The following is a 15,614-nucleotide window of genomic DNA, read 5'->3' as shown; positions in this document are numbered from 1 at the left end:
AAAGATTTTACATAAAAGTCCCTTTGACATCACATTTCCATCTCATCCCATTTCAGGCTGCAAAATATTGGAAAACATGTTTTTTTTTCGCATGGAGGGGTTGTATCGCCCCTCCATCAAGAGGTATCAAAAAACGGACCTCGCATTCGTGATCAGGGACAAAAGTTACCCCTCAGGACAAAGGTCACGCGAATCGAATTTTAAAACATAGGCTCCCGAGACCTTCAAAACCGCTCTTAAAGTTTTCGTTCAAACCTTTCAAATGTCAGGCTAGATTTTTTTCAAATACATTAATACATACATTAAAACGGGAACCAGGAAGAACACTGTTCACTTTCATGGTGCAATGCACTATAAAAGTTGAACAGTTTTCTTCCTGGTTCCCGGTGGCATGAACTCTGTTTACATTTACACGAACTCATTTTTTGAGTGCAGCTATGTCCCGCCCGTGTGGATCAATCGGACCGCGCACTGGACTCCAATCCAGAGGTCGCCGGTTCGAATCCCGCGGCGGGCGCTCTAAAAATTCTTTGTGTAAATATGGGTATTCGGCGCCGTCGCTCCGTGCCATACTTTCATACACTTAGGAGCCCAGGGCGGCGAAGTCCTTGTAGATAAAAAGGAAGACACTAGTGGTTGGTACTAGCAATGGTGGCCGACAGCAATAAAGTCAACTTCGTTTTATGTCACAGCTACGTTACTGGCAAATGACCCCCTTCTACAATCAACGTAACGCCCACGACGAAGACGAATCTGATACTGCTTCAAACTAACTTCGTATCTTGTCTTCTCTCTTTCCATTTCCCATCAGAAAGAGACACGCAACGCCGCTGATGGGCAACACGAAATGGGCAAGGAAAATTAAATGAATTATCCCGTCCACTGTTCCACATTTTCTCGTTACGTCCACTTAATCTACGTCAGGCAGCAGCAGCAGCAGTCGGATAGCGCGAGGAAGACCGCGTCCAACTCAAAGACAGAGCTGCAACCTCAACGATCCGAACAGAGGGCAGGCAGTGAACCGGACACCCGGTCATCGCGTATACTTACATCGTGGGACCATGTAATGCGGTGCTCCCTCGGATTTGCCTTGATGTGACACTCGAAGTAGACATCGTCGCCCTCCTTAATGTCGTCCGGATTAAGCGTTGATCCGAGGGACAGCGTCACTTGCGGTGGATCTGGGTGTTTGCAGGTTGGAAAGTGAAATGGGAAGAAGAAAGGGATGTGAAAAGTTGACCTAACTAACTTGAAGGGTAGCCGGGGTGAATAATTCAGGAAGTTCAAACAACAAGTCACTTACAGAGAACGTTCATGATGACGGAATCTTCCAGCACTGAGTTTTGCAGCCTGGGATTGGAACCTTCACATTTAAGGACAGTTCCATCGTCTTCCGAGCTGGGTTGGAAGCTCAACACCGATGTCACAATCGAACTGTTGTTAACAGTTCTAATCTGAAAATGCACAAGGTTTAAAAAGCCTTTGTTGTGGTCAAAGTGAATTAGCAAGTGTTGCATGAAACTTATGTGGTTGATATCGAAAACCAGAACCAATCCAATTGGTACACAAAAATAGACACACGTATACGTACGCGCATACACACACATACAAGTTACGAAGAAATAAGACAAGACATGTACGTTAACTCACTTTTGCTTTGGTGAACGGGCGGTTGTTTTGCATCCATCTAATCTCGGTGTCGGGCACTGATCCTTCCACATCACAGGATACGCTGTAGTCCTGGCCTGAAATTAATTGCTTCGGCTTGGACGACATGGATGCCGACACTGGCTTCACTGGGAGTTGGAGAGCAGAGCAAAGAATAGAAACAGAAATGGAGAGAAAATCACTCAATCTTTATGTGAACATTATGATGAAGACGAGAATTGAAAACCGAGTACCATAAAGGGATTTGTTTAGAATTTGTTTTATTGATTTTACGCTTTGCAGTGCTCCTAGACAGAAGACTGATTTCCCCAGAGCTGGACATGCGAGGGGGAGGAAGGGAACAATAGCAGACAGCTTACAACACAGGCACTTTGAACATGGTTCCTGACAAACTGGAAACAAGAGACGAAAGGTGAGGCAGTTTGCAGCAGCAGCTCTCGTCTGGGAATGTTGCATCCTCCAAAGGCGAACCCTTTGAGGAACGACAAGGTATCGAAAGAAAATTCCCGGAATGTGTTGTCAGACATTGCAATCGTGTTTCGTCTGTATACAATGTATCGGTTGGGAGTTGAGGAATACTTGCAACTTCTGCACAAATTCAATAAAGTGTGACAATTTCTGTAATGCACTGGATTTTTGTATCAAGTTAAGCTTCTAAAGAAAGGAAAGATAGTTTTTAAAGTATGATGACGATTAGCCCTGAATGGTACGGTACGGGTGATGATGTGATGTTTTATCTTTTAAAGAACAATAACCTAAATAATAAAATTTTCCAAATCGTCGATTGTATACTATCTTGTGACTAAAACCATGTAGGCCAAAAATAGGGTAATGATGACGTTTTGTGATAATCAACACTGGATCACCCACCGCTTGTCCAACTTACACGGACGCCCGAGCCTCCTTAAAAAAAGTTGGAACGGTAACTTCAAATCGCTGGTCGCTTACTCAATCAATCGGGACGATTCTTTCTTCAGTGATTTGTGGTGATGTTTAGATGATCCAATTATCCAATTTTTTTATTTTAGCATTACAAAACATCGTTCAAAAATGTTCTTTCTAATTGCGGAATGATTTTCTTATTTTTCACAAATTAGTGCTGAGAGGGAATTCAATGCACACTTGAAAGGCGTAGTACATTTATCACTTTCAAAGCACGCCTGTGAAACGTGCTTTTCAGATTAGGTTTTTGTTCACGTTATTTACTGTATCATTCAACTGGTGTAACCAAATTAGATGAAACTTGAAACGTTTATTGAGCGATAGTATGCAAAACGATTGTTTTGAAAGTTTGACTCCTTGATTCATAGTTATGAAAATATTCATCACCTAACTATTAAAATCGATTTTCTCGAAAAGTGATAATAATGGTCATTGTCACAAGATAGCACACCACAGACGAAATAGTATCTTAAATATCAACATTTCATTCGTATCATCAACAGATTTTACAATCCAAATGGCATAGAGGATATTTACAATCAAACTTTAGATAACATACTTAACTAGCACAATATACATAATAAAAACAAACATATTTATAAAATTAACTACAGAAGAAAACGTTACTTAATCCACCTTTAGGTGGTTGGAGCCTTCCTCACATTCATAAAGTTATTACACTACACAGCCTCTAAAAAGTGTATAAATTACACTTTGTTTATCAAAATATCTGAGATCCGGCCTAAAAAAAAGTGTATTTAAAGCACTAAAGTACTTATAACTTTTGATGGGTTTGTCAGATCTTCAATCTTTTGGGCTCGTTGGAAAGGTCTTTTGATTAACTAATCAACGATGGGATGCATGATAGATCCGGACACTTTTTTTATCAAAATATTTGGGATCCGGCCTCAAACAAGTATATTGATAACACTTAAGTGCTCATAACTTTTGATGGGGTTGTCAGATCTTCAATCTTTTGAAAGCGTTGGAAAGTTCTTTCAAATACCTTTTTACCAATATATTGCATGACGGGTTTTCTTACAAAACCCACTCTTTTGACAATCTTTCGAAGTTTAGCTAAACTCGTTTATTTAGCATAACTTTTGAAGTACTTATCTAAACTTCATAATATTAACTAGGGTCTTGTGGGACCCCAAGACGGATCGAATGAGACCAAAACGGTCCAAATCGGTTCAGCCAGTCCGGAGATAATCGTGTGCATATTTTGTGGTGCACGGACTTACAGACATACTCACGCACAGACATTTGTTCAGAATTTGATTTTATAGCCTTTCCTCATTGAGGTGAGGAAGGCAAAACCAGTCTTTGTTAAAACACTTCTTCTTTATTTGAGAAAAATGTATTTTGACAGACAACATACCGTCGCGCTAAATTGTCGTACGTGCATGTTGGGTCAAATTGAGTTAAGAACGCCATTTTGTGCAGCTTACAATGCCTCACCTTTTGACATCCACAGAACCTCAAAATTCGATTTGAATCCTGGTATATTCAATAAAAATAAAAATAAAACTGCGTGCATTTTTCTCGCTCTTCATATGAAAAAAGTCTCAAGCTTGTCGTGCTATCTTGACACACCCTGAAATTTGATGTGAGTGCAAAAACTGGCCAAAGGGATGCCAGGTTAAAACGCGTTTGACACAGGTACAAGCACGACTACCGTAAACAGTTGTAACCAAATTGAAAACTTCGGAAAAATACACAGAATGGTCCACCAAATAAAATGTGTTTGTTATTGTTAACATTGCGTGTTCCTGTTTTTGTTTATTCAAGGTCAGCCATTAAAACTAATTGTTCTTAAGACTTCAGAGTCGAATCCTAATATCAAAAATTAAAAAAATGACTGATTTTTAACTTTAAGGTGTTTGAGACGAGAGCACTGCACTTTATCAAACTATCACAAATGTAAGGAAGAAAGAGAAGGACAATTTTGTGCTGTTAATTAATACAATCCAAAATCTCCATGTTGATGATTAAGTTATATGTATATCCTGAATAACTCCTAATTTGTTGTTCATAGTTGGTATTTACGAGAAGGAATTATTCGTGAAAGGAAAAAAGTATCAAAATAACCTTTAAACGCGTGTTTTGGCGTTCCATACAAGTGCCCTTACAAAGTGTGTACAAAGTACATGTATTCGACTGCCAGTGGGTTAATATGTAAGTAACGCGAATTGATAACTTAGTTATCATGAGAAAAGATTAATGAATAAAGATGAGTGGGAAATTGGAAAACGAGACAAGAGTAAAGTGCAAATTCTGTGATAGAAAGGAAAACGATAACCCGAGCAGACGGCAATTACTTTGGAATAACATTTTTTTGATATTTTAAAAAATACTAGCCCAATAACATTTTATGTTATTTATAACATGATTTGTTATTCTTCGTTATGATTTATTTGTTATTGGAGTGTTATTAAATAACAGATTAATAACATATTTAGTTATTCTTCGAACAAATCTATGTTATTATTTTTTGTTATTTTAACAACTAATCCTATCATCCCAATAACAGAAGATATTCTTCCATAACAAAAAAAGTTATTCCAAAGTTGTCTTGGCCCCTATGCAAAAATTGATTTTTCAAGAAGATTCTATACCATTTTCTGTTATTTTAACAATATTTGTTATTGAAATCGCATGAATTTTGTTATTACCGTCTGCCCGGGAAATAAGAAATTAAAAACTCAAATAAACTGTTGACAAAAAAGCATATTGTTGGCCAACGGCAAACTATTTGGCCCATTTTAGGAGAAATTGTTGCACTCTAAAAACACCCCATGAACGATGTAAAGCTGCCAACGTTGCAGTAATTTATCCGTTCATGTACCTACATTTGACCCATGTGCAGTTTGCGGCAGCTGCAAGCGATGAACAAATGACGATTCATTTAGAGGACAACGTAGATTTACACCAGCAGCATGGAATGGCATGTCAACTGGCCATGTATCAAATGACTGCACCTGGATCTGACCCCCACCCCCTACCCTACCCCACCACCCAGTCCCCGATTCCGGGTACTTACGCAGCATTTCCACCCGGACGCTCCGTTCCGCCGGCGGCACCAGCACCGTGTTGGACGCCTGACATTTGTACGTGTTGTTCAGGGCGGTGCGTGTTATTTTGTGTATCTCCAGGCGATTCACAGTCACATGGCGGCCCATCGATACGCCGCCACCTGTTTGCATCACTTCGTCGCCGTTCAGCCATGTTACGGTCGGTTCCGGTCGACCTGCAATGAGTCAACAGGATTCACAGCGGGCGCCAGTGCCAGGATTCAGTTGATAGAGTAGAGGGGAAAAAAAGAAGAGGAAAAATACATGAGAAAAATACAGTCGGAAAAACGGCACCTGTTTCGTTTGGCCTCACACTAAAAAAAAAGGGAAGTGTACGATTCAAGTTGCAAGCGAAATCTACATGATAACGATGATGTTTGCATAGAGCTAAAGGAGGAGGGCATGGAGCGAGGACTCCGACAAAAATGAATCCAGTTTCCGCTCAAAAGCAAATACAGTTGCTGCAGGACGAATCCGGGTCCTACCACACTTATGGATGGTCCGGCCAAACCAAACTGACCGAACTGGTTCGGTTGCTCGAGGTCTCTGTACGTATCGGTGGATCAGTTCAGAGGAGGCAAGCTCCACACACACAGCCAGGAATTTATGATTTAAAAACTTCCGGCAAAAACGATTCCACCCTTGATCGCTTAATGGTACCGGTCGATAAGGGTTTTATTCCGGTCACTGTGGTAGGAGGTTTTTTCCTTGTAACTGCCTATTCAGTTGACTTACTTCTGTACAGTAGGGGAGAGTGGGGAGACTTGATCCCCTTTTTTTGTATCGCACATAACTCTGTCAATTTCTCACAAAACTATGATCTTTTTGCATGAATTGAAAGCTTAAACATTCAACTATGTTTGGCTTATAAGGGTATTTCATCAGATAAACTCTTAGAATAATGCCAAGCGTTTTAAAAAAATATTTTAAACCGGCATTTTCAAAATGTTGGGGGTAATTTGATCCCCCTTTCAACATTTTGAAGAAATCTTAAGCAAAATGTTTCTTATTCATCCAAACTTTTAATTTTCTATAAGATACAGCAATTTCACATTAAACCTGTACGTTTGTGTTCAAAATATAACAAGTTTAGCATGTGAAATATTTGAAAACTTAAAATTTTCTTTTTTAGACCAAAATTGAGCATGTTTACAAAAGCTGGTAATTTTTGTTTACAAAACTTTTGAAAAATGGTTCAAACTGCAGTTAGTTATGTACAACTATACTGAAGGAAACTATGTACGAAAACCCAGCCAAATTATTTAATCTTGAGGCTGATTCCAGTGACTGTAAAAATGCAGGGATCAAGTCTCCCTAAACGCACTTTTTTAAACAATTGATTGTAAAAATAGTATGACGATAAATTTAACGTCAAATGCGTAAGGGTTTTAGAGTTGATATGTTTATCGTACAATTCATGTATAAAAAATATTTTTTTGAATAATTTTTGAGTGTTTTCTATACTTATCAAAACAAAGAAAAAAGATCTCTTGGAAGTTTTTTGCAGCACTTCTTCGAAAAATGTGTGTAACTCAATCTAAACATTTTTTATTTTTTTTCTTTGTTTTCTACAATGAGTTTTAGTTAATTTCGCACAACTTTCTAGAACAAAGCTAATTGTTTTACCCACATGCTGACGAGATACAGGCTTGGGATCAAGTCTCCCCGGGGATCAAGTCTCCCCACTCTCCCCTACATAAAGTGTTTCTACTGGAATCAAAATGTTATTTCTTTTTATCTTCGTGCACAAAAAAAATCCTTTGATTTTATGGTCATTATTTTCAATAATATTGACAAAAACATTGAAAAAAAATGGTTTTTGTTGTTTGATCTTAGATTTTTGTTTTTATTACAACGCGACATGGGAGATTTCCACTCCACGTTCTCATTCTGACCTGTTAGATAAGATTTCAAGTTCAACCTTGAAGCATTCCGAGAACTTGCCTATTTTTTAAACTGGAATTCAACCCCCACGGCGGTGCTGATGGTGGCGCTGGTGATGTAATTCGCCTCACAGACACGCCGGAATGTCTGTGATGTAGAGAGCTTTTCATCTGGGGCGTTTCGTGTGTCTGGAAAAATCTCAGCTTACATAATTGTGCACAGCACAGAGAACCATTCAGCCACGGTACAGAGAACCACCAGCAGGAAGATTCACCCTCGACCAAATGTTCAGTTCAACAGTGGATGTGGTGTTTGCGTTGCGTTACGCATTACGCTGAAAAACATACGAACGGTGCGGTGCCGGGTAAAATTCCACCCACTTCAAATCATTCCATCACAGGTGAAATGTACCGAAAATGAAATGTTAACAATTTTCACTCTGAACGCACGCGCAATTCCGTGGAAAATGGGGTTTCGGGTTTAATTTCCTTCACCCAGCTATTGCTCTCTCAGAGTTGGGGCTGAAAAGGCAGCATTAAAAATTAACCATGCAAAAGGAGTTGAAGAGTACTGTGTCAGCACGGAGCTATCAGGCAATTAAGGAAATTATGGGAAAATTTATTTTCTTATTTTTTACAGCAATCAAATATAGCTTTCCGACATTTCTTAAAGCTTATGAATTTGCAAAGTGATAATTTTTTCAGCACGAGCCATTTTGTAACATCGGAATGACAGTTGGAAGTTTTGAACCGGAGTTGCAAAACACACTGTTATGCAATATACCGTAAAACGGGGTGACTTTGATAGCCGGGGTGTCTTTGATAGGTTTGCAATTTTTCCGCAAAATGAAGAGTACAATTAAAATACGTATGGAATGGTTTAGAAACATACTGACCGTGGTAGAGAAGTGTTCAAAGTACCTCAAGAAGAACTTTTCATAAAATTTTGAAAAGTTTAAAAAGTTAGTTAACTATAGTTAAGGAAATGTTGATGAAAGTCATGATTTTAAACTTCTCAAAGTGTCATGATTTTCTCAATGAGCATGATGTTTAATCGGAAAACGGAATGCATTTTCGGATTCTTTGGACAATTTTGCAATAGGAGAAGGTTAAAAAAGTTTGTAATTAATAAATAATATGTGTTTTTGAAACACAATTAAAAAAAATCACCAAATTTATAGGCAATTTCAGTTGAACAAATTTCATGTAAAATGTGAAAACTTGTGATTCATACTTCGAATTCAGTATAAAATGCAATATAAATCGATAATTTTATAAACAAAACTAGTTTTAACAAATTTCAGGCAAAATTCCGACTTTTTAACAATTTTACCTAAAATTTATATGTATTTTGCTAAAAAGTTTATACACTTAGTTAAATAAATACAAACAATGTTTTTTTTTTAAACTATATCATTTAGCGTACAAATAAATTTTGAACATCTTAAATATGATTTTAACAAGAAAAACTATGACTATCAAAGTCACCCCAGAATTAAAACTAAGAATTTTTAACGTACTTTTTTTTTAAAAACTTTTTTTTTGAAATAGTGCATGGACTTTGTGTGGTCTGCCCTAGTACATGTTTTAAAAATAATAATCTTGAGAAAAACCTTACCTGTTGGAAAATATTCTAGAAACAAATTGAAATCCTATCAAAGTCACCCCGGTTCACGGTACCAATGTGATCAACTGTTAATTACACCCCTGCATATAGAACCGTTTATTAATATACATCACCACTAACGCCACTTACACGCCTATTTCAACTAAGGGCACTAAAGACTTTCCACTTTAGTACATTACAATAACTGAGTGCTATAATTCGTGTTGTTTCGATTTTTCCCGTAAAGCCTGTTGATTTATTCAGTTAGTGGCGCTGTAACGGGAATTACAAACGTAATAAATAATCAATCCATCGTCGAACCACCATCACCACTACCACACGCCATACCAGTAGCTAAATTAACTATTGCTGCTCGCATGGTCCGGGAATTGCTAATAGAAAACATGAAATAATTCTCACGTGAGCTCCAGAACGTCAGACAGTGGACCCCGGGGGGGATGGATCCATTCTCAGTTCAAAATTGGTACCCAGCACAAGTGGCCTCTCATCGCCAAAAGGTTGGTGTACCGACCCCCAAAAAGGAAGGCCCGTCCAATTCCCGGTTCGCTCCCATCGCGGACGCGGCTGCCACTTTGCATAGCTGAAGGGGTTTGAATCATTTTGAAATGTAGATACCGAAACGCTAAGCTGAACAAATATGAAGCTCGAATCCCGATGATGCACTTGTGTGGATGCAATTTCAATTCTATTACCACAAAACAGAAAACACGATGAGGCCTATCGAAAATTCTGCCGGCTGCCTCGAATTCCGACTGACGGGCATCAGCAAACGGCCTGACGGATTGAAGGGGGCTGGCTGCTGCTGCAGCTCGAAATACCGACCTTCCTACCGACTCCCGCTGGAGCACATACAAACAGTGCAGCAGGAGGTTATTCGAACCGATTTGCCGCAAAGTTTTACTAACTAGCATTAGGTGTCCAAATAGAATTAGACCGCTCGCGCGGGCGGGCTCCCATCCTCTCCGGTCTAATCCAGCTTTGTCTGGGAGCACAAAGTGGGCTTCAAAACTGCACGCGAGGGGCTTGGAAAATGGAAAACGCTGGAAAACAATCAAACTATACTACACCGGGGAAGGCTCCCTCCACACGAGTTTTTGGCAGTGGAATTCATAACACACCCACAAAAAATAACATTGAAATAGTCGGGAGTCGCTTGTACCGCCCCGCTAGACGAATGAGTGACAGGTTAGCTGTGTTTCATGAATTATTAATTGAAAACAATAGTAATAATACTAGGAACGCCGGTTTAACGCTTGTACATTGTCATACGTTTAATTTGAAATTTCCGGTTTCTATTGAAAGTAAGCTTTCAATCAGGGGAAACATTTACAGGGAAAACTTTAAATTGACATGTCGATGCCTCTGTGCTCTCTTATGCTAACTTGAAAGGAAAACCAGCAACAAGAGTACAAAAGAGTACAAGAGAGAACAGAGGCATCGATGTATAGATATTACAATGTGACAAAATTAATCAATTTCACGGGAATAAATCCCTAGGTGTGCTAAGCTCAAATTTCAAATATTAACTTGATTGGTAGCGGCAGAAGTTGGCATTTCGTTTGAAGTTTGAAACGGTATTTTTATTCATTCGAGCGATTTTTTGCCGAAGAATGCAAAAATAATCATCTACTCTGAAGAATTTTATAGAATTTATAATATCTGGAGCAACACGAGAAAAGGGCGGATAAGCATTTTGACAGCTTGAACTATTTTGCCAATTCCGAGCCAACAGGTAACTTTTTCACAAAACTCGATTTGTTAAACAATAGCTGGCCTTCCCAGCTACCTTCTAACGCTGCGGAATTTTTTAAAAAGTTACCTGTTGTCTCTTAATTTTGTAAAATAGGCCATTTTATGAAGTTAATTATTCCTAACCTTTTGACCCTATCCTCAAAAATCGATGTCGGAGTCGGAGAAATTGGATCATTTTAAGAAACAAGAGTCAGTCAGCAAATTTTGAGACACCAGGGTCGGAGTCGAAGTTTGAACCGGCTAATTTTCAACAGGTAAGCACACCCACAGGAAAAAAATATGTATCAAAATCTGTCACAATGAATTTGCTTAAAAAAATAACAGATTTTGACGCAAGTCCGTATACCAATTTTGCCCTTGTGTAAACATGTCAGCGATCTGCAGTCCTCGCCAATACTCATATCTTCTGACAAATCAAAAAGAAGGACGTGTTTGTGCTCTGTGTTGGCGCCAACGCCAAAGTAGATTTGATTTGCCAAAGAAATGATTTTAATTTCAGAAGAAATAGTTTCCAACCGATGTGATTTTTCTAACAATGTCAGGTAGAGTAAATTTGCAAGCATAATCCATCCATTTCCACAGTGTCAGTTAACCATGTTTCTGTGTTAGTATTTGTATTTAAAGTAGAGCAGGGAGTAGGGATGAACGAAGGAAATGAATGGAAAGAAGAAGTGGCGTGTACATGGTTTAGGGAAAAAGGATTGCGCACTCGAAAGGAGATTAAATAACGAGAATAATTTTGTTGAAATAATGAAAAGAAGATTCGGAAAAATTGCCAAAGTTTTAGCTTTAAAAACCAAATGATTTTGTTAGTCCGTAAGCCAGTTTAAGCTTGACTCCCTGTTCAACTTTCGTTGGGTTTGGTCGTCTTTCGAGCTAGCTTAGCGCGTTTTTGACGGTGTTTTGTTAACTTTCGCCGACGGCCATGGCGGCGGCCGCGACGGTGGAGAGTGAGTGGACGGAGCACAGGGCTGAGAATGGAAGGACGTTCTACTGGAACGCGGCCTTGAGGAAAAGTATGTGGGAGAAACCGGACGGGTTTCAACCCAAGACGCAGGCGGCGACGGGCATGGAGGTGGAAGACTCCGAAGGAGGAGGAGAGGACGGGGGCGAATTTCGTCCCGTGGTCAAGGTTCGCCGCAGGAAGGCTAAGGAGGAGATCAACGTCGGCGATGGCGGCAACGACGGCGATGTGGAGAAACTGCTCAGCAACAACAAGTTCAGCCCGCTAGCGGAGGAGAGCAACAACAACAACAATGCGAACCCAGCAGCAGAAAAAACCATCCCCGTGGTACCAGCAACCGGCAAGTCGGCCGGGGAGAAGAAGCAGCCGCCGCTGGTGGTGAAAGAAATGAGCTTCGCCCGCCTTGCGAAGGTGATGTCGTCGTGTGATGTCCAGCCGGAACACAAACTGACGCGGTACGGCACAAAAATTACGTGCTTCTCGAGCGACGACTTCGACACGGTGCAAGCCCACCTGACGAAGAACAAGGTGCAGTTCTACACGCACGGAAAGCGCAGTGCGAGACCGCACCGGGTAGTAATGCGAGGTCTCCCGAACGTGGAACCGGATTACATCAAGGAGCTGCTCAAGACGGAACATCAGCTGGACGTCTTGGCAGTACACGCCATCAGGCGGAAGCAGCAGTTTCCCGCCATCGATGAGACGCCTTTCATCGTGCTCTTCCCCAAGGGGCACACCAGTCTGAAGGAGTTGAGTAGCAAGGTAAAGAAAGTGGGACCAGTCGTCGTCCGGTGGGTGGCCTACCGGAACAAAGAACCGCACGTGACCCAGTGCAAGAACTGCTTGCAGTTCGGTCACGGAACCAGTAACTGCCATCTCAAGCCCAGGTGCAGCAGCTGTGGGGGTCCCCACAACACAGAAAAGTGCAAAGCAGAAGAAACGCAAGCCAAGAAATGTGTCAACTGTTCTGGATCCCACGAGGGTCTGGACCGCAGCTGTCCCAAACGTGCGCAGTTCATCCAGTCGAGGCAGCAGGCGTCCAAGCCGAAGCCGCCAGCATGGAAGAAGGACAAACAGACTCCTGCAGGAGCCGTGTTTACCGCGGCGGATTTTCCTCCGCTACCTGGAGCGGTACCGGAAGATAAACATCCTCGTCCCGTAGGAAGAAGTCAAGGAAATACTGGCGCCGACGCCGGTGCAACCCCGAAGGAGCAACAAGGTGAACGGATGCTGTACAGCGAGTCGGAGCTGTGGGCCATTTACCGAGAATACAGAGTTCGCTTGAGGCAGTGCAAGACACCCGAGGAACAGATTGACGTGATCGCACACTTGCTGACACATGGCACGAGAAAATGATCATCTGATTCAGTTACGTTTTTTTTTATTATTTATTATTTGTTGTATTTTTGATCCTCGGTCCTAACCTGGTCGTAGCACCTAAAAGGACCTAATAAAAATAAGTTGTGAAGAAAAAAAAAAAGCCAGTTTAAGCTTGTAAATATAGCAGTAAACATCGTGAAACAAGCTGTTTTCTTGCATCCTGGCCAAAGGAGTCCACTGGAGGAAAAGTCGTCGTGAATACAGTCCACTCGCCGATTGTCGCCTTGAAGCTGTGTTGCACAAGTTAGAGTTGTGTCGTTGGTGAACGCTTGAGTGGCAAATCCGTCCTTTCCGGACATTAACGAAGAGTTAAGTTGAAAGCCCACAAGATAGCTGCCACGAAATTCCCTTCAACACAGTGGAAAGGTTGGACAGTCAAAAAGCCCTCCTGGAGCCGGGCCTAGCGCTCCTACACTCTGTCCCTCTCATTTAATCAAACGCTCCATGGCACGGTGGTTGCTTGAAGGGTCAACAACAAAGAAATTGATGGTTCAATCCTCGATCTGTTATGTTTTTTAAGTGCAATTCAGAGAAACCTCTTTTTACGCGGTAGCGTTACGTTTCTTATACCGTCGATTTCTCTAAAACCATACAATATTTTTAAAACATTCAAAAAGCGTTTTGAAGATCTGAACAAAACCTACAAATTGCTTTCAGAATATTGCAAAAATGTTGCATCGTACAATCTGTACCTTCAAACAGCCGTTGGTAATATCGATAATTATCGGTAACGGGCAAAAATATGGCTTTTTTTCAAAAACAAGTGCATTAAAATGAAAAAAAGTGTCATCAAATGGTTCATAGGACTTTAGACCCTATTGCCCTCTTAAGAAAAAATCTGTGTTTAGGTTGAGGTTTTCAATGCTTTCAATGCTAAATTTTCCAGGGAACACGATAGTGATAAAAACATTAAAAAAATGGCAAATTAGTCAAAACAACGTTTTAAAACATGCACTGAAAGGATTTAATATTGGGAGCCATTTGAGGGTCAAAATTTTATTTCTATCGCATTCCTTGAACAATTTTCTTTAAATGCAAATAGTAAAAATAATATTGGAACAGTGAATATACCTCTGGCAAATTCAGCGTTCTGAATGGCAAAGTATTGTAGAATAAATTTCATTTTTTTGTGTCTTCAAAAAAGATGTAATTGATAAGGATAAGGACTATCTTTTGAAGATCGATGCCATCGAACCATCCACTTTTACAACCCCCAGGTCTTTTGCATGTTTCTGCTCGATCATAGGAGTCCATAGGCTTGTATGAGGAGAGCATTCAAACCTCTTTGTTCTCCAAGTAACCTTCAACTCCAGGATTCGAACTGACGACCTTTGGATTGCGAGTCCAACCGCCACCAACGATTCCACCCGAGAAAGCTTGGTTTGGTGTGTTGTTTGTATTTATAGCATGGAGACGACACCTACATTTGGAAAAACTTGACGGCTTAACAACAACTAAGCCGGGACCGATCTTTTACTTCCCCATCCGATGGAAGGCTGGAGCACATAGGAATCGAACCCATGATCCCGCTTACAAAGCGGACAGCTTAACCATTCGGCCACGCCTCCTCCTGTGCTGTGAGAAGTCAATCCTAATTTGACAAAACTTTACGACGAGTTTAGTTCAACTTCCATGTCGTTCATGAAATAGTGACAATTGTAGTGCAAGGAAAGGTGTAATTTTCCCTCGCAAACAACAATTCATATTTATCAGAAGTCTTCAAATCAACACGAAAATGCTCGTTAAATCATAGTAATCACGTCGTCTCCATACGGGGTTTCCCTCACGTGTGATTGTGGGTGTTTGTGTGAGTGTGTGGACTTCGGAATTGTTAACTCTTCGTCGATGCAGACTCTCCCCTGATTGCATAGCTATTTTTGTGTGATGTATGTGTGTCTGCTTCCGCCGATTGATAATGCATCCCAATTTCGCCTTATATTGCTTGTTATCGCCCTGGCCCAGGTTCCAGAATCTACACGCCATGTTGGCCCTATTTTCGCCATTATCCTGTTGTTCGACCCCCTTCAACTGGCCCCTGATGCAACGGCTGCACTACGAGCGAATGTAAAGCAGGCAAATCTCGTATGATTATTACACAACACCTCACTAACACACACCCTTACATGGGACGGATCCTCATTAGGGTGACAACTTGGACCACTTTTGAAGTTTTTGACAAGTTTAATCAGAGGAATTCTATTTATAAATACACACTTCGAAAAAATCGTGTAATTTTCTGTCTTTTCGATGCACATAACTGGAGCGTCGTATAAGACAGAAAATTACATCTGATTTGAACAGTGTCTTGCGAACCTTCGTGGTGA

The 15,614-nt window shown here is 40.6% G+C and overlaps 1 protein-coding gene across 1 annotated transcript in view; it reads right to left on the bottom strand.

Moving 5' to 3' along the window:
• LOC120422133 (uncharacterized) overlaps nucleotides 1–15,614 on the bottom strand; it is a 464,835-nt gene that overhangs the window by 171,082 nt on the left and 278,139 nt on the right. The window contains exons 6-9 of the mRNA XM_039585507.2: nucleotides 5,654–5,860; nucleotides 1,651–1,796; nucleotides 1,304–1,454; nucleotides 1,051–1,181 (exon numbers count right to left, since the gene is read on the bottom strand). Of these exons, the coding sequence (XP_039441441.1) occupies nucleotides 1,051–1,181; nucleotides 1,304–1,454; nucleotides 1,651–1,796; nucleotides 5,654–5,860 (635 nt within the window). The remainder of the gene's footprint in view (nucleotides 1–1,050; nucleotides 1,182–1,303; nucleotides 1,455–1,650; nucleotides 1,797–5,653; nucleotides 5,861–15,614) is intronic.

This window comes from Culex pipiens, chromosome 1, assembly GCF_016801865.2.
Source record: "Culex pipiens pallens isolate TS chromosome 1, TS_CPP_V2, whole genome shotgun sequence".
NCBI lineage: Eukaryota > Metazoa > Arthropoda > Insecta > Diptera > Culicidae > Culex > Culex pipiens.
Note: the sequence above shows the minus strand (reverse complement) of the source record. Positions and strands in the feature narration are given on the sequence as shown.